The sequence below is a fragment of the Triticum urartu genome, chromosome 1A (assembly GCF_056163025.1).
Source record: "Triticum urartu cultivar PI428250 chromosome 1A, HENAU_Tu73, whole genome shotgun sequence".
Classification (NCBI taxonomy): domain Eukaryota; kingdom Viridiplantae; phylum Streptophyta; class Magnoliopsida; order Poales; family Poaceae; genus Triticum; species Triticum urartu.
Window position 1 is genome coordinate 571,284,806 of NC_141873.1, and position 24,629 is coordinate 571,309,434.

Below are 24,629 nucleotides of genomic sequence, written 5' to 3' on the forward strand. Positions count from 1 at the left end.
CTCGGATGCATCTAATACTAAAACGTGATTTGATACATCCGTATTTAGACAAATTTAAGACAAGAATTTTGGAACGGAGGGAGTACTTAATTATGTGTACCGACTCTTTCCAACACGTTAACCCAAAAATCAAATAGATGAGAAAAATGTGCTCCTCCAATCTTCCAACGTCGTTCAAAGTCAATGGAATGCCTTGTGAAACCGAGCCTGACAGCTCACTTAAACTACTCCATTGTAGATGCGTTTTAGACAAATTCAAGTCAAAACGGGACGGCCATGTGAACTTGAGCCTAGAGCCGCGTGTACAGTTGTGTGCATGATACTCTACTTGGCTACTTGCTATGATACTACGACTTGGATACTACGAGGATCTCTAACCTTCTTCTCAAATTTCCCGGCTCTCAAAAAACTGGAAATATAGAGTTAGGGATACCCTTCTCAAAATACTTAACTCCTTCTACCTTGAGGAGACGGCCCCAAAAACTTGTCTCTTTACATGAACATCTGGCTTAAAGGCATGTGAGATTTAGGAATCTGCAAAAAACACTATAAGAACATCTCTAGCAAATAACAAAAAACTCCCTCTTTAAGTGGTTATTGGGGCTTTCCCTAGATTTTTTAAAATATTGTGTGGATTGCTTTTGTAGTTTCCCAATATACATCATACATGTGAAGTTTACGTGTCGTTGGGTCATCTTTTATTTCTTTTCATTTTTCCTCCCACATCTCCCTCCCCCCTCATCTCTCTTCGATTGGGGCAGAGCAGTGGCGGTGGGGTTCGAGGCGGGTGGTAGGAGGTTGAGGCCAACCGGCGACACCCGACCTCAGTTGGGGGAGGAGCTTTGGGGACGGTGCGCAACATCTTAAGATTTTATGAAGTCAACATAGATACCTTGCAGTCGGCTGGAACGTCTCCATCCACTAAACGAACATCGCCGAAAGTCCGAAATAAATACAGTAATAATGCATGCACAAATGCAAGTTTAGAAGTTGAACTCTGGTAGGCTTAAGATACCACAATCGTTCTAACAATCCAGCCACAAGTTGGTTTGATCGGAGTTGTTTTTTCTAATAATATCATAAAAGAAAGTTATTGGAAAAATAATCGCTGGACCCTACAAAAACACATGTCTCTACAAACAAACCAACGCGGAGCAGCATACCAAAAAGTCCACAAATCACTCGCGCGAGCACGTCTATCTCAATTCTCAACGCGTCCCCATCCCCCTTTTCCCTCCGGTACAGCCTCCAAAATCGCCGCCTCCGACCGCCGAAATTTGGCCGCTCCGCCGCCAATTAACGCCGGGAACCAACCTTCCCGTCCACCGCCTGCGCGTGTGTCGGGTCGGCGGAGCTGCAAGTGGCTTGACGGTCGTGTGGTCCACGCTATCCGGTGACGGTGCCGCCCTGCCGTGATGGTTCTCGCGTGTGGCCGCCGGTGCCGCCAAGGATCGTCGGGCGAGATCCATTAGGACACGGCGTTCAGCGTGCCGACCACTCCTCTTCTCCGGCGAGGAGACTGGCCTGGGCGCCTGGTTGCCGCGCAAGTCGTGGTCACCGCCTCCTTCCTGGATCTAGTGGCTGCAATTAGCGGTACTGTCCACGGCCATCGCGGTCGCGGCACCCAGCGACCAAGCACCGAAGCACGCTTGGCAACACCCGCGTATCTTCGTCGCCGTCGAGCGGCATCCAGGTACGGCGACGTCCTGCTTGTCTGCTTTTGCCGATGTTCATTTTTTGTTACAGTGTGCGTGGTGACATCGTGAGCTGGAGGCGTTGACGTGCAAGCTAGTCCTCTGCTTCTCTGTTCCCTTTGGTATTGATGAAGCGGATTTAATTCTATTTTGACTTGCTTGCAAAAATACACAGGAGCTATATGCCTATATGGTTGTTTCTCCATTTCAGAAACCCCATTCTGTTTTGTGGAGTATGGACCTATGTGTGAGCCAATTATTAAGCGGTTCCTCTCCCAAAGTCAGCATACCCAGCCGAAAGTATTCTTGAGCCTTAACTACGAATATAATATTTTAATTACAAATGATAAGGAGATCTCAGATCTGTCTCAACCGATCGCTGCTGATAATTGGTTTGGTGCTACTGCACAAGATGTCTAGTTCAGCGCAGTAGAAGACAATTGGTATTTTGTTGCATAGTGGAACACATGCAAGTGCTAACCCATAGAGATTCAAAGCTTTTTTTGATTTTGTTTTTATTTTTTTGCAGTGGTCAGATTCAGAGTTGTTGTCTGTGTTATATACTCCCTGATGGGATTTGCGATTCAACTACTGATGGATTGATGATTCAAAGTCATTATTCTTTTACATTGTACAACTGCTTTTACATGCTGCTGGACTAGTTTTAAGAGAGTAGTAGTTGGTCCAGATTGTTTGTTTGGAGCCACACTAAATGAGGTGCTACTAGTACCTCTCTGTACAAATGTTATGCTTTGCAAATGGATAAAAACTTGCTTCAAATATACTTTTATCACAAGTTGCCATAATATTTACCATAGGAGTTTGTAGTTTTTTCGGTAACTGGCATCCAATAATAACCTATGTAATTAGCCTTGCTGGTAGAATGGAGCCGCCATTAGTCAACCTTGGTCCTTTTCCAGTGACTTGTGTAATTACAGGATTTATCTATTGACTCTTATATTACTTGGTGTCCACAAACTTATACAATTAGCCTTACGTAGGAAGTGGAAAATTAACCTGAGCATCTTTGATTCTGCAAAGTTGTAGACTATTTTGAAGTGCAAAATATTGTCAGCTTGCCTGCTTACAGGCTTTCCATTCTCTTCTACATTTTTTGTTTTTGTATTTGCTAAAGGTAGGTAAACTTTTATATTGTGTCAACCGAGTAGAGCTAACCCACTTCTGTTTCATGCAGGATCTGCGGAACTCCCAGGAGACAGAGAGCCAGAAGAGGACAGAAAGATAGAAGAGAAAGAAATCTCTGCCGGTCCCACTCCTGACCGGTTGCTTTTCTACTCTCCTTTTCTCCTGTCTCCCGGTGCTCACACTAGTATACAAGAAGAAAACAAACTCTAGAGACCTTCAGAGAACATACAATGTCCAACTTTGCGCTTGGGTTGACCAAGACGGCAGTGGAGGGGACATTGAGCAGGGTCCAGTTAGCGATCGATGAAGAGAACAAGCTGAGGGAGACGGCAAAGCAAGACCTGCGGTATATCACAGCTGAATTTCAGATGATGCAATCCTTTCTAAAGGTTGCTAACAAGGAGCGTGCTAGTAATGAAGTGGTGAAGACCTGGGTGAAGCAGCTCCGAGACCTTGCTTTTGATGTCGAAGACTGCGTTGAGTTTGTTGTTCATCTGGACAACAACGAGTCGTCCTTGACCTGGTTGTGGCGCCTGCTGCCGTCCTGCATGGCACCGCCTCAGACTCGGGACCTGGACAAGGCAGTCGCTGAGTTAAAGGTGCTCAAGGCAAGGGTCGAGGATGCAAGCCAGAGGAACACACGCTACAACCTCATCAGTGATGCCGGCTCCCAAGCCGATACCACCACGCCGACCGAGCAGGCCTCTCTGTCCACCATCAACCCATCCGCATTCCACATGCTAACTGAGGTCTGGGAGGCTGCTGGGAAGCGACGCGGCATGAGCAACCTACAGGACTTGATCATGGGTGAAGGCAGTGACCTTCAAATGATCTCCATATGGGGAAGTACGGCAGCTGATTTTGGGACAGCGTCCATTTTCAGCATGTTGTATGGCGACCCAGAAATCTGCCGAGCATTCAGAAGACGTGCATGGGTAAAGTTGATGCATCCTTTCAAACCTGACGAGTTCCTCAAGAGTTTGCTGACTCAGTTCTACGTGAGATCTCACCAAGAAAACATAGATGTAGATCATCTCACGAAGGCTGAGCTCATGCAACAAGTGAAGGTGCACAGGTATCTCATCATTCTAGAAGTATCTGATGTGGTTGACTGGGATGCCGTCCGAGAGTACCTGCCGGACAATGAGAATGGCAGCCGAATCTGTCCACAAAGCAATTAAGGAATGCACTCTTGTGCACAGGGGGCGGGGAGTACCAAGTTTCAGAGCTCAGGAGATTCTCTGATGATCAATCTCTTTGTGCCTTCTCCAAGAAGGTAATTAACCCAGAACAACATCTTCTACTTCCAAACTATACTCCATTCCAAGTACTTGAAGATTTTGACTTTTCAAGGACTCCACTGTGTATTTTGACCTTTAGTTTCTATACAAATATGTAACAAATTAATACAAAAAGTGATAAATCTGATGGCACTGTTTTCATCTAATCAATCACAGCAATTACATACTTTCTAAAACATAAATCATAATTATATAAAATAGTTGGCAAAGATAAAGAAAATTTATACCATACTTTGTGAAGTGCTAAATATCTTAGAACAGATGGGGTACTAGGCTAATCATAGGTTTGTGGTCTATTTCTTACTCGGTATCTCCATCAACGACGCTGTAAAGTTAGGTTCTCATCTTCTCAAAAGGAATACCAAACAATGGATGTAACTTAATTGACCATTGTTAGTTGGCTGTAGACATAATAGCTAGTACTCCTATATTGTTTGCAGCATTTATACAAATCATGTTGTTTTAGGTTTTGGCACATTGTTCCATGCACAGATATTCTATGTACCTTAATATAAGACGTTTTTTTGAACTGCAAAAACGTCTTATATTAAGGTACAGAAGGTAGTATATATAATTGTGATACTATGAATCTACTTTTGATGGCAAATATATGGTACCATTTCCATTGAATCAACCTAAATATCTTGTTATGTATATGAATGGTCAGACTAGAGAAGTTCACCCGCTCATTGTAGGAAATCTTCTTTCCAAAGGGATGGATTATTAATATCTATGGTTTATTCTTTGTCCATCCGTTTCCAAAGCATCCAGAGTTCTAAATATCTGGATGTCGAAATGGTTAAAATACATATGTAACAAATACATGTGGTTTATTATTTAAAAATGATGCATTCTAATTGGCTTGGACTTCGTACTCACAACGAACTAACAGCACATCGTATTTGGATTTAAGTGGTTGATTTCCATTATATTAAATGTACTATACTGAATCCAAAAGAAATATAGGCTATATTGGTAGATTATTGCAAATTTGATTTACTTATAATTATCTATATGTATCTTATGTTTATCTGGCTGTCGTTTTTATCATCTGATGGTGTTGTGTGAAATGTGGGACATCTTAAAAAAAATTCTAGAAAACAATCAAAACACTTGCACTAGTGGGAAATAGGATTTCTTACCACCATTCAGTTTTTAAAATAAAATCCAATGTAATTTTCCTAAAGAATCAAGAAGTAGACTAGGTTTAAATAATGACCTCGATATATAATCAAATTGAATTTGGTCACGTACTAATTCCTAGTCAAACCCAGGTGCACCCTGACACAGGTACTGAATAGTAGTAAAACAGAATGCATGAAGACTAACTGCTGCAATACGGGGTATCTAGTTTCAGAATTTGGTAGGATAAGTTAATCCTAGTAATAATAGGTAGAATATGTTAACTACATTATTATCAAAACTGTAATAATCCTGTAAGAACCCCCACCCCCCACCCCCCCTCACCCACCAACCCACACACCAAGAAAGTCCCAACCCTGAACCAAGAAAAGCGTGTACTTTGTGCAAGGGGGAAAAAGAGCACTTCAAGTAGAAGCTTATAATTGAATGCGCAGTTGGATTAATGGGAATTTGAAGCTTAAAGTCCTGCCCTTCTAGTTTAACAGTTATGGCCCTTACTTGCAGGCAGGGCGTCACAGTGGTATGCACGATCTTATTTGGCAAATAAGGTGTCGTGGTGTGATTTCACTATGGGGGATTAGCTATGCCAAATCATCACTCATCAATAAAATTTACACCAGCATAGTGTATAAGAGTAAACAATTCGATGGAGTTGAATTTCAACGACACAGCTGGGTGGACGTGCCCGCTCCTTTCAATTTTGGGGTCTTCTCTCGGCGCTTACTTGTAAGTTTCCGCTCAGAAGATCTTCAAGCCGAAGAAATTGCAAGGGTTGGTATGATGGAAGAGCCAGGCCTAACTCAAGAGCGTTGCAAGTTTCTGCATGAAGACGATTGCCTCGTTGTTGATCTGCAGTCCACACATGACTGGGACTTGATAAAAACTGCTTTCTTGTCCGAGCCTATTAAAGGATGTATTCTTATCATTACAAATGAATCAAGTGTTGCCACACATTGCGTAGAGGAGGAAGATGGGGTTCTCAACATCGAAGATTTGAAAGCCCACACTATGCTTCACCCCTTGATAAAGGTATGCATGCTTCCAAATCTCAACCTAAATTGAGCCCAATTCTCTTTGTCATTGACCATCTCATTGATGGGCAAAAATCATATTGATGGAGGTCGATCGGACCACCGGAGGGTCTTCCCAGCAGCATGTCGAACTCTTGCACCTATCGTTTTAATTATTATGTATCTTTACTTGTAGGATTGCCAAAACTATGGAATTAGAGGGAAGGAGGCTACTCACAGGGGTCGCCTTTTCTCCATCAGATTGGGGGAGACGCGTGAATGGTTCACAAAATTTGGACACATGTATCGGGAAGAAGTGAGGGACCTTTGGTTTCTTTTAGACAATCCTGGTGTGAGCTCGTTGTGGGGACCTGCTGGTGCTGGGTTATCAACTCTTGTTAGAATCTTGTACTACAAGGTAATGCTTAGGTCTGATGCTTCTTGGATCCGGCTTGCCTGCTCCCTTTTCATGCTCCCATCCGTGCTCCCACCTCATCCAACGGTTGTATTTTTTCCTTTTTTCTTTCTAATCTAATCATCTCCCCCCCTGATTTTAAGGGGGTGGGGCCGGGCTTTATTTTGTTCCAATCAAATCAAGCCACGTATGCGGGAGCACGGATGGGCACACGGGAGGGGAGCAGGCAAGTCTCGTCCATGCTTCTTGGGAGTGGGAATATCAAGAGAGGCCAGTTAACTGGGAAGAGAAAATTACAATGTTTAGCTGGGTTGATGTGCCCCATCCTTTCAATTTAAAAGACTTCTGTTGGCGCTTGTTACTGGATTTTCGTTCAGATGATCTTCGAGCCAAGAAAATTGCTGCAGTTGGTATAATGGAAGGCCAAGACCCAATTCAACAGTGTTCTAAGATTCTGCGTGAAGACGAATGTGTCGTCGTTATTGATGGTCTACGGTCCACCGATAATTGGGATTTGATAAAATCTGCCATATTACCTGACCCAATTACCAGCCATATTATTGTCATTGCAAATGCTGCAAGTGTTGCCACACATTGCGTAGATAAGGAAGATCGAGTGATCAAGATAAATTGTCTAGAAGCTGATATGGCCATTGGTCCCCCGATAAAGGTGTGTTAATTTCCTATAAATAGAGCTAATTCTCTACTGTGCCAATAATCTATGGATTAATTTCCTTCACATATCTATATATTTAGAAGAACTTCCATTTTATGGTGCAAATGGAGTCTGGGACTTTACTCTCCAAATTTAGTGCCTAAACTTTCTAAACCTACTCATTTAGATCGTATATATGCTTGATGATCACTTATTCAAACTAGAAATCAGAACAATGGATTATTTTTCCCGTAATGTTTGCCTAAAATTCCTACAGATCGGGGGCAACGTCGCTACTCACACTCCAGGAAAGAATAAAACAGAACACCCGCCGCCACTCCAAGCGAGCCCCTGCGCCGCCCATCCCTCACTCCCCGTCGCCGGAGGAAGGCTAAGGGCAAAGCCCGACGGCTGACGGCAGCGGCGAGGACACGCACGGCCCATGCCCACGCCTCTCCTCGATCCCTTTCATTCCTCCCCAGCCAGATCTAGATCCACTCCCGCCGCGGCCCTGAGCGCCGTGCCTCTCCCGCTCATCACCAACCTCCGGTCGGCTCCCGAGTGCGTCCCATGACCCTTCCTCGCCTCGCTGGGCTCGCTCCCTTCCCTGGCCGCACGGGACGGCTCAAGCTTGCTCCCTCCTCGTCGCAACATCCAGCTCCTCGAGAAATTGGATCTTTTGCCCCACTTTACTTCTCCATTTGATCATTTGCCCCCCCCCCCCCCCCGAGAGGCTGCCGGGTGGGGTGCTAGAAGACCCAGAGCTCAGCAATGTCCACGGGCAGAGCATTGACAGCGAGCAGGTCCAAGGGCGGAGGAGCTGGGTGGGGGGGGGGGGGGGAGGGGTAAGGAGCTGGACATTGCCGAGCTCTGGGTCTGCTACCACCCCACCCACTCCCCTCAGATCCAATTTCTCAAGTGCCCCACTACCTTTGCTCCTGATCTGTCGGCTGCGCATTCATCGTTTTGCTCCTACTGCTTCGCTGTCTGCTGATCGGTGGGAGTGGGGTCATTCGGTAGGTGTGGAGGCCGGAGAAATCCTTGCCGGTGGTCGCCAGCCGACAACGTTGATGTCTGCGGGCGCCGCATCCACCTTGGTGGCGTTGTCTTGCCTCCATCACACATATGTTTGGCCTGGAGACTGAATCCCTGCCGGCTCCTCTGCTCTGCCTCCCATCGTCCTGCCTCCTGCTCCCTTCGTGTTGATGTGTCCTTCTCGGCAAGCCCGCAATCTCCACTTCTCACCGTGAGAGCTTCCTGCAATACTATGTCCGGCCATTGCTTGGATCCTTTGTTCTCATCAACTGGTGGTCGTGTGTGTGTCCTCCATCTACCCTCCGCCATGCACCATCTGCCTTGGTTGAGATATTTTCTTTTGAGGCCTCTCTGTGAGCTTCGTTGAGATATCCCTTCCGGTGGTGAATTTAACGCTCTCTCGGTGCATGCTCGCTGAGCCGGCATCTCCTCCTCCATCCTCACCTCTCTGGGCACCCCCACCTTAATGTTGGGTGTGCGATGGCTAGGGGTTGGCAATGGTGCTGCTCCCTGGTGGTGGAACCCTGCGTTATCTTAGGTCTGTGGTTTTGATGTTGCTGTTGCGCCTTGTTGTCTTGCTAGTGCTACCTCGTAAATGGTTCGTGTAATGTAATATGATCGGGCTGCTAAAGTGCACACCTCGATTGATCTCATTGATTGGTATATATACAGGGTTACAAAACTTGTATCGCAAGTTCATCAAGTCGGTTTTAACCTTATATGGTAACCAACTATACAGGATCAATTACAACACGTGGTCGATCCGGTTGGGGATACGTAGAATCATCTAACACGCCCCCGCAGTCTGAACGTGGAGACATGCCGTCGCCGATGTGAAGACTGGATCGAAACTCGAGGAACAATGGTGTCGGCATTCCTTTAGTAAATATGTCCGCAAACTGTGATGACGATGGAACATGTAGTACACGCAGGGCTCCAATAGCAACTTTCTCGCGAACAAAATGTATATCCAGCTCAATGTGTTTAGTACGGCGATGTTGCACTGGGTTTGCGGACATGTATACTGCAGATATGTTGTCACAGTAGACGACGGTGGCACTGTCAAGCGGGCAATTTAGTTCAAGTAACAAATGACGCAGCCAACAAGTCTCGGCTACGGCTGTAGCAACTGCTCGATATTCAGCTTTGGCACTGCTGCGAGAAACCGTCGGCTGTCGGCGAGAAGACCATGAGACTAGATTGTCTCCCAAAAATACACAGAAACCGGACGTAGAGCGGCAAGTATCCGGGCATCCAGCCCAATCAGCATCCGAATAGGCAACAAGAGTGTGTGAAGAGGAGGAATGAAGAATGAGACCAAGATCAAGTGTTCCTTTAAGATAACGAAGAATACGTCTGATTAGAAGAAGATGTGGTTCTCGAGGATCATGCATGTGAAGACATACTTGATGGACGGCATATGAAATTTCTGGTCGGGTAAGAGTGATATACTGGAGTGCCCCAGCAAGACTATGATACTGAGAAGGATCAGAGACCGGTGCACCGGCAGAAGCAGAAAGTTTGGATTTGGTGTCTATAGGTGTTGGAGAAGGATTACAGTCAATCATGCCACGACGGAGAACATCAATGATGTACTGACGTTGAGATAAATGAATAGTGGAGGGAGTGCGGGTGACGGAGATGCCAAGAAAATGATGAAGAGGACCAAGATCTTTCATGGAGAATTCACGGCTAAGTTGAACAATTATTTGATGAAGAGTGGTTTGAGAAGAAGCAGTAAGAATAATATCATCTACATAAAGGAGAAGATAGGCAGTGGCCGTGCCATGATGTAAGACAAAAAGAGATGCATCGGACTTAGATTCAATAAATCCAATGGAACGAGCATAGGTGGCAAAGCGTTGGAACCATGCGCGGGGAGCCTGTTTGAGACCATAGAGAGACTTTTGAAGACGACAGACATGTGTAGGAAAGCGAGCATCGATAAATCCAGATGGTTGCTGACTATAGACTTCTTCATTGAGATTTCCATGCAAGAAAGCATTTTTTACATCTAGTTGATGAATTGGCCAAGATTTAGAAAGCGCGAGAGAAAGAACAACACGTATGGTGGCAGGTTTGACAACAGGGCTGAAGGTTTCGTCGTAGTCAATGCTGGGTTGTTGTGTAAATCCGCGCACTACCCAACGAGCCTTATGACGAGCAAGAGATCCATCGGAGTTATATTTGTGGCGAAATATCCATTTGCCACTAACAATGTTAGCACCCAAAGGGGGAGGAACAAGAGTCCAAGTGCCATTTGTCATGAGAGCATCATATTCATCTTGCATGGCTTGACGCCATGAAGGATCACGAAGAGCAACAAGATAATTATGTGGAAGAGGGGAGCCAACCGTGACGGAAAGATTAAGATGATCGATGGGACCGGGTAGCTTACCGGTTGTGCGACGAGTGCGATGTATAGGAGGTGGTGGTGGCGGGGTAGGGATAGGAGAAGGGGTTGGTGAGTTGTTGGGAGTGTGTAATACGGAGGCGGTAGGAGAAATAGGAGAGGATGGTTCGGGTGGGGGCGCTGCCGCGGCAGGAATAGTGGAGGTGTTCTTTGCCACGGCAGATGGGTCGGCTGCTGCTGTAGGGAATGGAGGAGTTTTGGTTGTCGTGGTATGAATTGGGTCAATGATTAGAGGATCGAATATGTCATGGTGAGGTGGGTTGGGAGGGCTAGGTGTTGGAGCATATGGGAAGGTGTTCTCATCAAATGTAACGTGACGGGAGATGATGATTCGCCGGCTTTCAAGATCAAGACATCGGTAACCGCGATGCCGAGAAGGATAGCCGAGAAATAAGCAACGAGTGGCACGAGGAGCTAATTTATGTGGTGTGGTGGATGAGGTGTTGGGATAACAAAGGCATCCAAACACACGGAGATCATGATACCGAGGATGATGACCGTGGAGGAGAAAGAAGGGTGTACTAAGGTTAGATGAATTGGTTGGTCTAATGTTAATGAGATAGGTGGCAGTGTGTAGAGCTTCAGCCCAAAAAGAAGAAGGAAGAGAGGCTTGAAATAGTAAGGTACAAACAACATCATTGGTTGTACGAATAGCTGGCTCGGCCTTGCCGTTTTGTTGAGATGTGTAGGGGCAGGAAAAACGGAATAGAATGCCATGGCTACCGCAGAAAACATCTAATTTAGTATTGTCAAATTCTCTGCCATTATCACATTGGATGGATTGAATAGTGAGATTAAATTGTGTAGAGGCATAAGCATGAAAGGCGACAAATGTGTTATAAACATCGGATTTTTTTCGAAGAGGAAAGCTCCAAAAATATTGAGTGAAATCATCGACAATTATTAAGTAATAGCAATAGCCAGATGAGCTGGGTACAGGGGATGTCCAAAGATCACAATGTAGACGCTCAAACGGACGAATAGTATAGGACTGTGATGGAAAAAACGGTGACCTAACATGTTTTCCTAATTGACAAGCATGACATAAAGTAGAGCCGGCTTTATTGTAGGGGATGTGCTGAAGTTGATGAAGACGCGACATGGTGTGGGAGCCGGGGTGACCTAGGCGACGATGCCAAATATCCGAAGGAGATGTGGTGACATGGGCTTCATGGCTGGCTTGGCAGACTGGATAGAGGGGACCGGAGCTATTGCATCGAAGAATCACGATCCCGGTGAGAAGATCCTTCACAGAGAAACCATAAGGGTCAAATTCGACGGAACAAGAGTTGTCAGTGGTGAATTGACGAACAGAGACAAGATTTTTGATAATTTGTGGAACGATGAGAATTTTGCGTAAATAAAGAGGAATAGATGTGCTAGTTAGAGAGTAGGAACCAATATGTGTAATGGGTAGAGTAGCACCGTTACCAACAGTGACAGATTGAGAAGCAGATGGTATTAGAGAGTCGAAGTTACCATGATCGGATGCCATGTGGGAGGATGCACCAGAGTCCATATACCACTCATGTGTGCCGGGAATCTGCATGTTGTTGAGAGCCGCTAGAAGCGCAGGGTCGACCGCCGAGCTTGATGAAGGTGACTGCAGCATGTTGGAGTTGTTGTTGGCATGGCCGTACGCAGTGTAAGCTTGAGGAGCAGTGTTGGGGCGAGGACCAAGTAGACCTGGAGCAGGAGCCTGCCACGGACGTGACTGCCAGGAAGAGAAGGGCTGCTGCCATGGAGCCTGTGTGTGTTGTTGCTGAAGATATGCCCTCGTCGGAGCACCCGTCCATGGGTTGAACTGCCACGGATTGTCGCGGCCGCGGCCACGTCCACTGCGTCCGCCACGTCCACGGCCACTGCCGCGGTTGAAGGTGGAGCCCGTTCCGCGCCCTCCAGAGCCGACGCCCCCGGAGCTGATAGGGAGAGGAGCACGTTCACTGCCAGCGCTCAGGATGATGCTGTTCCCGCTAGCCCAAAGGGCAGTGGATGCCGCGTTCTTGGCATCAGTTTTCTTCTGGCTCTCTTCAAGGATCAACGCCGAGCGGGTCTGCAGGAACGAGGGGAAGGGCACCTGGAACGGAAGAAACGAGCGGAGGTGGGCGAAACTGTCGTTGAGGCCACGCAGGAGGGTGAGGACGAGTGTTTCGTCACTGATCGTCTGGCCAACATCCACGAGAGAATCAGCAAGGGACTTGAGCTTTGTGCAGTAGTCACCGACGGTCATATCGCCTTGCGGGGTGTTCCTGAACTCCGCTTCCAGCTGGATTGCCCGGTGCTTTTTATTGTCGTGGAAGAGATTCTCGATGGCGTCGCAGATCGTGCGCGCGGTGGAGCCGGGGCGCATGACGATGCCGAAGAGGTCGATGGAGATAGAGCCATAGATCCAAGAGAGAACCGTGTAGTCGTCGCGGCCCCAATCCGAGGCCGGCGAAGTGTCGGAGGGAGTAGCGCCGGCATCGCCGATGACATGAGCTGTAAGGCCATAGCGGCCAAGGGCGACGAGGAACAGCTCGCGCCAGTTGGTGTAGTTGGAGGCGGTCAGGTCGAGGGTGATGGGTACATGAAGTTTGATGGATGTGGCATAGGTGGAAGGGCTGGGCGTGGAGGCTGCTGGGGAGGTTGCGGGAGCTTTGCCCGTCTTGGCGGCGCGACGATCAAGTTCTTCCTGGCGAGTCTGCAGGAGAGACTCGCGTTCCTTCAACTCGGCCTACAGTTCGGCATAATCTGAGCTGCTTCTCCCAACCACCTATCTCTTCTGGTAGCTAGTTGGTCTTTGTGTTGTGTTGTATCTATGTATGGGGTGTTTTGTGTTTATCTGTTCTTTTGCCCCTCTGGCTGTATGTTTTTTTGGGTCCGGTTTTCCTTATAAACTAGATCAATGTTTTTGATCCGGTCTTTCTCATAAACCGGGTCACGGTTTTCGACTTGGTTTTCCTTATAAACCGGTTCATTTTCTTTGAATAGAGATCATATTCAGGTAAGGATCCCCCCCCCCCTGGTGACATGTTAAAAAAAAATCCTATATAGATGATGATTTCCAAATATTTCAGCCTATTTTGGCTGTTGTAGCGAATAAATCTTTTTTAGTTTGAAATACAGCAATTTGAATTTCAGACGAAATTTCTTGAGTTATTTTTCCAATCAATCATACACTCTTTAATTGACCTGGATTAGATAGATGACAAGGTCTCGAATTCAGGTTACAGTTAATGTTCTCGTTTGTAAAGGACTCACCATACCCGTTAGTTTAAAATAAAGTATTATTTTTCCATAAATTTTTTGTATGAAACACACAAACTGTTTTGTTGTGCTAGTGTTATTTTCACTTCTCTTGTATGTCCATTTAAGCAAATACTTTGTACCACCTGTTCATGAGTTCGTTTTGATTCCCTGTCATTTTAACTTAAATTTATGCGCATGGCACATCTATTATGGAGAATTATTACATACTGGGGGTTTTCAAGGACTTCCGGATGGGCAAAATTCCTTATCTTATTCAGATATAATAGAGAGAAAACTTTTGTGTGACTCCAGCCAAGCGATCTTATGTTCGTATGAAAAAAGTGGAAAATAGCTAAAAGTATTTGTCAGTTGACCCAAGAAGAAAAGTAAATTTTGTATGCATCTATGTGGTCTATGCGTAGCTTGAACGGCTACAAATAAAATGTCTATCTATTTGTTCTGATTGAAGATGTACTACCTCCATTCCCTTATACAAGACCACTATGAAAAATATATTTTGCATCTAAACAAGGCCACTACAGTAATCGAGATAGAATTTAATGATGTTTTCTCATACTTGCAACTTGTTTAATACTTGCATGCATGTAGTCGTAATGACACTGTGCTACTTCCTTCCCATTCCTTCCTAAACCACAACCGGCGGGCATGGCTTGTGCTAATTTAACAGTTCTGCATGTAACTTGCAGGGTTGTGCTTCTCGTGTATTCTCCAACAGGAGAGCAGAGGCACGTGCCTTGGTCAACACATTTACACTTCTTGGGCATCAGAATCGATCAGCTGCTGACCTTCGCTGCAGTTTAGATTCCTCAGGTCCTAGTGTGTCCTCGTTGTGGGGAATTGCTGGTGTGGGGAAGTCAGCCGTGGTCAGAAGTCTGTACAGCCACCTGTTGCTTGGACTGGATCAATATTTCAAGTTTGGCAGCGGACACAACCTCACTGATCCCCGAACGGAATTTACAATGTGCAGTTGGGCAGACATGCGTCACCCATTTAATTTGACCGACTTGGCTTGGCATTTGCTCCTGGATTTTCATTCAGATGATCTTCAAGCTAAGAAAAAGGCGGCAATTGGTATCATGGAAGGGCAAGATCCGGTTCAAGAATGTCGTAGAATTCTGTGCGAGTACAGATGTCTCATTGTTATCGATGGCTTACGGTCTAGAGAGGATTGGGACTTGATAAAAGCCGCCTTCGTACCCGATTCTACGAATGCATGTATCATTGTAATTACAAATGAAGCAAGCGTCGCTACACATTGTGTAGATAAGGAAGATCGAGCGATCAATGTCAAAGGTCTTGAAGCTGACATGGCGCTCTTTCTCTTCAAACAGGTGTGTGTGCTCTCAACCATTTATTTATTAATCTTCATTGAATCAAGGTATACAAAGTTTAAAATCCCATACCGGGATAGGCATAGCGCAATGCGAATAAGTGGGCAGCATCATTGAAAAAGCGCCCATGCTTTTGAGATTATTGTGTATATTTAAAACATCAACAACGAAAATGATTTGATTTAACATGGTCCCTCCCTCATACCTACTCTTTTTACATGAGAGAAAAGAGTACATAATAGATCTGAACCGTTGATCTTATTAATTAGTGATCGATTAAGTTTTATCTTTTTATCTCACATGTAAAAAGAGGAGATAAGAGGGAGCATGCTAAAATTTGCCATGAAAAGAAGAAAATCTTGTTGACCTAGCGAAGGAATGATGTTGTAGTGGACCTGTAGAGGCAGAGCAGCTCGTGGCGGACCAGTATAGTGGCCACACTGCAGTCGACAGAGCACAACAGTGGGAAAGTAACTGGTATACTCCGCTGGTAGCGACAGCGTGAGTAGGACTTTTGCTTCTTGTTCACACTCTAGTACTAGTTCGTAATGCACATACTATGCAGTCCATAGTCGGTTCATTTGTCATATAAAAGGATCTGTAATCTCTCCTTTATAATCAAGCCATTCCTCGAGAGAAAACTTTCAGCTTCAAATCTTAGTACTACTTGTGCAAGTGTACCTGTGTGTGAGTGAATATACTCAGCTTTGGGCACCCCTATCACTCGTAGAATTTGACCCCTACCACAAATAGGGCACCCCTACCACTCATAGTGTAGGACCCCTAGCACTCACAAAACAGGCCCTAACACTCCAAATCAGGACTCCTACCACTCGTAAGGTAGAACCCCTAGCACCTATAGTACACACCTTCCATAGTAGTTTGGGCTAACAATTGGCATAAGAGATTCGTTCAAGTGGCCATGTCAGGTGACACAAAGAAGCCCTCCGCCTCGGTTGGTTCCAAGACGCTGCTAGAGACGCAACTGCGGACCGCGAGCGGGCGGCTCCAAGTCACCGCCTCCACAAGGGGAGCGCCATCGCTCGGTGAGTTGAGGCTGCAGTCTGGTACGGCGTGGCAACCGCAGTGACATCGTGGTAAGGGAGATTGTGCGCGAGATCATTGGAGGTTGTAGCGGCACGAATATCTCCTTCCCGATGCTCACTCGCTCGAACTACAACGAGTGGGCGCTGATCATGGAGTGCAAACTATAGGCGGCAAACTTATGGTTCCCCATGGAGGACGACACCGCCTCCAGGAGGGAGGACATGCAAATGGTGGCTGCGCTGATCAGCTCTACCCCAGAGGAGATAAATGGCATGCTCGCGACGAAGACGAGCGCCAAGGAGGCATGGACGTCCATCAGGACCCAGCGCCTCAGCAATTACCGCATGCACGAGGCGAGCGTGCAGAGGCTGCGGGTGTACTCCGAGAACATCATCTTCAAGGATGGAGAGCGTGTCGATGACTTCTTTATGTGGATCGACAACCTCGTGACACAGCTCCGCTTGCTCGGTGACACTGTCGATGATGAGAGAATTGTGTAGAAGTTCCTGCAAATTGTCCCCTCTCGCTTTGCTTAGGTAGCAACTGCTATCGATACTCTGCTTGACCTATGCACGCTCTCCATCGAGGAGCTCACGGTCTGGTTGAGAGTGGCCGAGGACCGCCTCAATGGTTGTCGCGAGAATTCTGGTGACAGACGACTCCTTCACACATAAAGGGAATGGGAGGTGAAGAAGCGGCAGGGTGGCGGCGGTGGCGCCTCAGGAAGCCAGGGTAACCCCGGTAGAGGCGGAGGCCGGGCTCAACGTGCCGGTGAAAGCCAGGGTAGCCCCAACAACAGAGTAGGCTAGCACGCGGTCCTGGCAACAATGACCACCAGGACAAGTCCCGGTACTGCGGCATAAAGGGCCACTGGGTCCGCGATTGCTGCAAGAGGATAACTGACGAGGCTATCGCGGCCGCGGCGAACCTCGTCCAATTTGATGTAGACGGTGGGCCAAAAAGGATGCTGGCTTGCGCCCAAACCGTGCAGGAGGGCACAACGCCTCCCACGAGCACGGTCTCAGCAATTGTCGAGTCCGTGCATGCGACACGGAGCCCATCAGCAGACTCCATCCCTATAGTGTTGGGAACTTACCCGACACCATCATTCTCGGGGCCTATTGACTGGGAGGCGATGAAGGCACATGCGTGGGAAAGCCACGCCCCAACAACCAATTCCCCAGCGACGCTGGTTCTTGTCTCGGCAACCACGGCCCATACAACGTCGGGTCCTGCAAAGTCCGTGCAAGAGTGCACGATGACTCAGGTCACGGCTCGACCATGATGTTGACTACCATCAAGTCTGTGCAGGAGTGCACGATGACTCGGGTCGGCCATACCTTGACAACCAAGTGTCGGGTTCCACCACGTTGGTAGGAGATGGCACCCCAAAAACTGAGGTGTGTGTGGCTACATCGTCCTCGACGAGGAGAGAGCTGTGACCACACCCGTGCTTGTTGGAGACAAGCGCTACGAGGTTTGGTTCCTCGATACCGACGCCATGAACCACATGACTGTTACGGTCGACGTGTTCGCGGAGCTGGACCGCTCGATCACTAGGAAGGTGCGGTTCACGGACGGCTCGATGGACGACATCCACAGGCATGGGACCATCATCTTCGCCAACAAATGGGGTGACCATAGGGCGTCCATGGATGCCTTCTTCATCAAGGCACTCAAGAGTAGCGTCGTGAGCATCGGCCAGCTCGACGAGAGGTGGTACGACATCACCATCCACCGCAGAGTGCTCTCCGTGCAAGATGAGCGCAGGCGGTTGCTCATCGAGGAAACCAAGGATCAAATCTCCTATACAAGTTTTTCATTCGCCCCGTGCATCTTGTGTGCCTCACAGCGGGCCATGTTTCCGACGCTAGGCGTTGGCATGCTTAGCTCGGACACCAGCACTTTGACAGACTGCAAGATGGCTCGTGGCGGCTTTGTGCATGGGCTATCGCACATCATGCACATCAACGAGATGTGTGATGCATGTCTTGTCGGGAAGCGCCGGCGTCTGCCTTTCCCAAGAAGGCAAGGTACCGGGCAAAGAAGCCCCTAGAATTGGTCCACGGGGAGCTTTGTGGCCTGATCACCCAGCAAAGCCAGGTGGGTGTCGCTACATCATGTTGCTCATTGATGACTACAACAGGTGCATGTGGACGATACTTCCTCGCCTCCAAGGACGAGGCGGAGCAAGCCATCGTAAAGCACCAAGCTGCTGCAGAGCTGGAGTACAACCACAAGCAGCGAGTGTTGCGTACGGTTCGTGGCGGCGAGTTCACATCGGCCAGCTTCTACAAACACTGCGATGACAAAGGGGTACAACAACATCTCACGGCCCTGTACTTCCGCAGCAGAACGACATCGTCGAGCGAAGGAAGCAGACGATGCTCAGGATGGCACGCCGTAGGTTCAAGGTAAAGTAGGTGCCAAGCACGTACTAGGAGGAGACCATGCTCACGTTTGTCTTCATCCTCAACCGCTCCTTCAGGAGGCTTGGTACGGGAGGGAGCCGGACGTCTGCGTCCTCTACACTTTCGGATGCGTTGGGCACTTGACGCCCACAACTGAAGAAGCTTGATGACAGGAGCACTTCAATGGTGTTCATAGGCTAGGAGACAAGGTCCAATTAAGGCGTGCAATATGCATGACCCAGTCGTGAAGCATGTACACGTCTTCCGGGATGTTGTCTTTGCTAGGACACATATTGGTGCTGGGAGGCACCGGGGGAGACTGCAGCAAGCAACTCCTTCACCATTGAGTTGAGTACCCGGTGTACTTCGGCTCCTGGGGAAGGAGTGTCCCGGGAAGGGCAATGTCAGGCAGAGTGATCCTGGGAACTGCAACCCCGGGAGTTGGGAGCCCGGGAAGTGTTTTATTGGGAACGCAGACCCCGAGAACATTGTTCCTGGGTACAACAACTCAAGGTGGATCCGGGGAAATTTGTGTCCCCAACGACAAGGTCGGACATGTTCGACGCCAACGACAACGTCGCCGCTCCAGATAGGTAGTGCCTTATTGGGGATCTTCTCGAGGAGACTGCGGGACAACAGTACCTTTCTGAGAACGAGGATGATGACGACGATGATGGCGTTCTGCATCTGATGGCCAACGAGGTGCCAACCTCGTTCGTGGAGTTCAAGCAAGAAGATTGTTGGCGCCGAGCAATGTTGGACGAGCTATTGTCAATCAACAACTCCACTTGGACATTCACCATGCTGCCTGCAGGGCATCGAGCTATCGGGCTCAACTGGGTGTTCAAGGTGAAGAAGGACGAGCACGGCGCCATTGTCAAGCATAAGGCACACCTCGTCGCAAAAGGTAACACACATCGCGTAGGAGTGAACTTCGAGTAAGTCTTCGCACCTGTGGCAAGGCTCGAGTCTGTTCGGCTGATCCTTGCCATGTCGGCACATCGAGGCTGGGCCGTACCCCACTTGGACGTCAAGTTGGCATTCCTTAACGGTGATCTCGAGGAGGACGCCTACATCTCCCAGCCACCGGGCTTCATCGCTGAAGGACACGAGCAGGGCGTGTAAATGCTACACAAGACCTTGTGCAGTCTCCGACAAGCCCCGAGGGCGTGGAATGCCAAGTTGGATGTGAGACTCGCATCACTTGGGTTCTCCCACAGCGCTTCTGAGCATGGCATGTACCCGCGTGGCACCGTGAACATGCTGCTCATTGTCGGCATCTACGTCGATGACATGGTCATCGCCAGGGCAGAGCCCGACGAGGTCCAATGCTTCAAGGGAGAGATGCAACGTCTCTTCAGCATGAGCGACCTCGGGTTGCTCCAATACTTCCTCGGGTTGGAGGTAAACTAGGAGCGTGGTTGCATGATGATCACGCAGGTGACCTACGCCGCCAAGATGCTGGAGCGAGCCAGCATGTCTGATGCCACACCATGCAAGCTCTGATGGAGGCACGACTCAAGCTTAGCAAGGAGAGCCCCGAAAAGCCGGTGGACGCAACGTTCTACCGCAGCATTATCAGGAGCCTCAGGTATCCCGTGCATACCCGATCGGACATTTCGTTCGCTATCAATTTCCTGAGCAGGTTCATGGAAGCCCCGAGAAGCTATCATCTCGCTACCGTCAAATACTTGCTATGGTACATCTCAGGCACGATCATGCACGAATGCGTGTATCAATGTGGTGATGGCGAGAACCAGGTCGGCTACAGCAACTCCGACCATGTTGGTGACCTGGACTCTAGGAAGAGCACCTCTGGCATACTTTTCTTCCTCGAAAGCAGTCCGATCAGCAGGCAATCAATGAGGCAGAAGGTTGTCGCAACTTCTTCATGCGAGGCAGAGTAATCGCGACAGCTACAAGGCATGTTAGGGAATCTGGTTGGCTCGCCTTCGCAGCGAGATGCTAAATCCAGACACTGCCCATGCACTCATCTTCGTCGACAACAAGGAGCGCACTATCAAATCAATCCTTAGGAATTTTTCATAAGGATTCCATTCGTGTGAATCAAATGCCCTATGTAGGAAAAATCCAAATCCTCCAAATATTCTATCAATTCCATTGAATCAAACCACTCGTGAATCTAGAACCCTGACAAGCTGATCTCCAACAATTCCAGTTGTCTTTAACACTACTAGCTAATATGCCAATAGACTCAAGTCCCAGCCGGCATATAACACCACTTGAAACCATAGTGCACAACATTAGTGTTGCCTATTTTCCTGCAAAAAAAGGTTTAGTGTTGCTATTTGATAGTGAATCTGGATTTTTATTTTTTGATATTGAGGAAAATTAGGTTCGGTCATGTAAGGCATAGAAAATAAATGCAATATTTGATTTTATTTTTCAATTTTTAATTTAAAAAATATTACTTATTTGATAGGAAAATCTGTATTTTTTTATGTTGGTACTGAATAACTTATGGTAACTACTATTTGCAAAATAGAGATTTTACACTATTTTTAGAAGCTAATGTATTTCTGGATTATAGATCACAAAGGATGGGATAGAATTGACTCCTGACGAGATGGAGCTCTCCAAAGTTACCGTAGGCAAATGTGGTGGGATTCCTAAAGTTATTGCTACTATAGGCCAACTCTTCACCAAAGAGAATGCCGCTAGAAGGCACTGGTCTGTATCGGCCACAGATTTGTTGAAGGAGATAAATGATGACTTTATGCACAAGTTGGTGACCGATCAAGAATTTCACAGTTTAAGGGATCTATTCTCTTGGATGCGGTCCTACTTTGATGGTTGCTCAGATTCCCTCAAGCCATGTATTTTCTATCTGTCAATCTTCCCTCCAGAGCAGAAGCTAAGGCAGAGGCATTTGTTGAGGCGGTGGATTGCTGAGGGTTATTGCAGGGACACGTATAATGCTACTGCAGAGGAGAATGGGAAGAGATTGTTCATGGAACTCGTTAGTTTGAGCATAATCCAACGATGTCAGAAGACGATGAAGTGCCTATACCAAGTCAATGGTTTCTTTCATGAATACATCATTTCACGGCGAATGGAAGACAACCTTGTCTTTGCACTAAAGGGGAATTGCAGCCCGAACTCGCAACATGCAGGTCAACACCTCACCATAAGGGAGGACTGGGACAGGGACATCACAGTGTTTAAGACCATGGATTTCTCACGTCTACGGTCCTTGACTGTGTTTGGGAAGTGGATCTCATTCTTCCTCTCCTCTGACATGAGTCTACTTCAGGTGTTAGATATGGCGGACACATCAGGTATACTAGATGCTGACCTTGAGCAGATAGTGAAGGTGCTACCTCGTCTTAAGTTTCTCTCTCTGCGAGGATGCAAAGAGATAAGCCATCTACCAGAATCATTTGGTGGCCTGAGGCAGCTGGAAACTTTGGATGTCAGAGACACCTCAATTGCCATGCTACCATCGTGTGTCATCAAGCTACAGAAGTTGCAATACATTCGTGGTGGCACCATCATATCATCAGATGAAGGTGATGAATCTGTTGCAAGTGTACCAACAACAAACTTAGAACAAACATCATTGCCACCGGAGGGCAGTGATGACATGGTCACAACACTACCGGAAACAACAGATGAGGTTCAGATATCAACACCACCTGAAGGTAGTGATGACGTGGTCACAACTCTGCCGGAAACTACGGAGGAGATTCAGACATCAACACTACCAGAAACGAGAACAGAGGTTCAGACATCAACATCACCTGAGGGCAATGATGACATGGTCACAGCACTACCGGAAACAACAGATTTTCAGACATCAACATGGTTGTCATGGAGCTACCGGCCATGTAGTTTGGTGTCTAGCTGGTTATCCAAGTTGCGCAGACGCCGACTTGATAATGATGGTGTTGACGTTCCTGCAGGGATTGGGAGCATGACAGCCTTGCATACTATTGGTGTTGTGAATGTCAATATTCCTAATGGAAAGGCAATCCTAAAGGAGCTTCAGAACCTTACACAACTGCGCAAGCTCCGCGTTTCTGGCATAAACAGGCAGAACATACAAGAATTGTGTAATTTCATCTCCGGCCACAAGCATCTGGAGTCCTTGTCAGTGCGACTCGATAAGGATAAGGATAAGGAGGGGTCATTTGCTTGTTTTGGTGACATGATTTCCCAGCCACCCAAGACCCTAAAGAGCGTTAAGCTGTACGGACATGTAAACAAACTGCCAATTTGGATCAAACAGCTTCATGATCTCAAGAAGTTTTATCTTGAGTTGACTATACTAGTGCCGGAGGACATGCACTTCTTTGGCGAATTGCCAGATATATATTGCTTACATCGCCTTTGTGTCAAGCCGATTCAAGATGGTGAACTCCATTTTAGCACCCTGGGAGATGTTATCTTTTGGAGATTACGGGTCCTAGAGATCAATTGCACCTCCAAGTTACTGGTAACTTTTGTAGAGCCGGTGATTTGGGAAACTGTGGTGCTGAAGATTCACTGCTCTGGTGGGGCGTCCTTGCAGATTTCTGGAGTAGAGCATCTACTTAGTCTCAAAGAACTGTGGCTGAAGGGTTCCTACAGCGACGAACTGAAACGAGAGTTACAAGAACAAGTTTCCAAGCATGAAAATAATCCTGTCTTGAAGCTAGTGCAACGACACTCGTCCTGATAGGCTCTCTCTATTCGTGTGTTGTTATTTCTGTACTTGTAAGCTGTAACAAATCCTGTAGGAAGGAGTATGTTCTGCATTGGTATCGACTTTGCACTCATATATATGAACTTCTGACAAAAAAAATGTTCTTATGTTGTCTGTATTTGTTTGTGCTCTGGCACTTATGCCGATTCTAGAATTGGACCCTTACATTTGCTATATGTGATTATTTCATTGTCATTCCGTAACATATGTAGTGGAGTTTTTGAAATCTATATATGGTTTGTGAGCGGAAGACCAGAAAACTCAAAGCGGAGATAGATTTAGTTGGGTATCCATGCATTGTGTGGAGACGATCAGACTTGAAGAAACAAATGTCTGGTCAGATTGCCAGTTTATCTTGTGACTCACTTCTTACTTAGAGTGTTTTGCTCTAGTGAAATTGCTTGCTTGTGTTTATGTGATGGTAGGGGAGATCCTGAAGCGAGATTGACTCGATTTTATCATGGGACCGTGGCCTTCCTAGGTTGCTCATAGATTATCCTGATTGACTTATCATATGTTTTGGCCTTATGATTATTGCTCATGCTAATTCTCGGGCATGATCATCCGATGAACACGTCAAACAAAAGATAGAATTATTATTTGCAGATAGATACCCTGTGCTATTGATTCACAATTGATTCAGTAACCAAGTTCCATCTTCAGCATTTACATCAGAATGCAGCAAATACAACTTCAGCACGCCTCCATGAACGCCACACTGATATCATTATCTGATGAAATGACATATTTGAACCTCCAATAACAAAGTAAGCAGATCGGCGACATGACAGCCAAGACCAGGCTTGATCAAAGCAGTTCAACATCAGGAGCATTGGACCATTTATGCTGCAAATAGAACTTGATCAAAGTAAACAGATTGCCAGTTTATCTGGCTGGTACTCCACTTCCTGTTTGGAATGTTCTGCTTCAGTGAACTTGCTTGCGTGTGTTTATGTTATGGTAGGGAGATCCTGGAGAGAGATTAGTTAACCTGTTTTTGTTAATGGCACCATTGCATTGGCCTTTCTAGGTTGCTGGTAGATTAACCTGATTGATTTACCACATGTTTGTGGT

At 47.0% G+C, this 24,629-nt stretch overlaps 1 protein-coding gene and 2 pseudogenes across 2 annotated transcripts; 2 read left to right on the forward strand and 1 right to left on the reverse strand.

Moving 5' to 3' along the window:
* Positions 1-1,128: 1,128 nt before the first annotated feature.
* LOC125530652 (disease resistance protein RPP13-like) lies at positions 1,129-6,842 on the forward strand (annotated as a pseudogene). Its single transcript, XR_015609808.1, has 4 exons — positions 1,129-1,693; positions 2,890-4,116; positions 5,789-6,313; positions 6,491-6,842. The product of XR_015609808.1 is annotated as a disease resistance protein RPP13-like (transcript).
* Positions 6,843-6,865: 23 nt separating this feature from the next.
* On the forward strand, positions 6,866-23,710 carry LOC147992876 (uncharacterized). Its single transcript, XM_087532310.1, has 3 exons — positions 6,866-7,379; positions 14,748-15,392; positions 21,402-23,710. Exons 1-3 carry the CDS (start codon positions 7,008-7,010, stop codon positions 23,526-23,528), a joined length of 3,144 nt encoding a protein of 1,047 aa, XP_087388436.1. The 5' UTR covers positions 6,866-7,007; the 3' UTR covers positions 23,529-23,710.
* Positions 11,909-14,708, reverse strand: LOC147992877 (uncharacterized; annotated as a pseudogene).
* Positions 23,711-24,629: the final 919 nt, after the last annotated feature.

Bases quoted from the DNA above. Each gene is read 5' to 3' on its own strand.
- LOC147992876 (XM_087532310.1), top strand. From the start codon at position 7,008: ATGTTTAGCTGGGTTGATGTGCCCCATCCTTTCAATTTAAAAGACTTC. The intron at 7,380-14,747 runs GTGTGTTAATTT...TGTAACTTGCAG, and splicing joins CCATTGGTCCCCCGATAAAG to GGTTGTGCTTCTCGTGTATT. The intron at 15,393-21,401 runs GTGTGTGTGCTC...TCTGGATTATAG, and splicing joins CGCTCTTTCTCTTCAAACAG to ATCACAAAGGATGGGATAGA.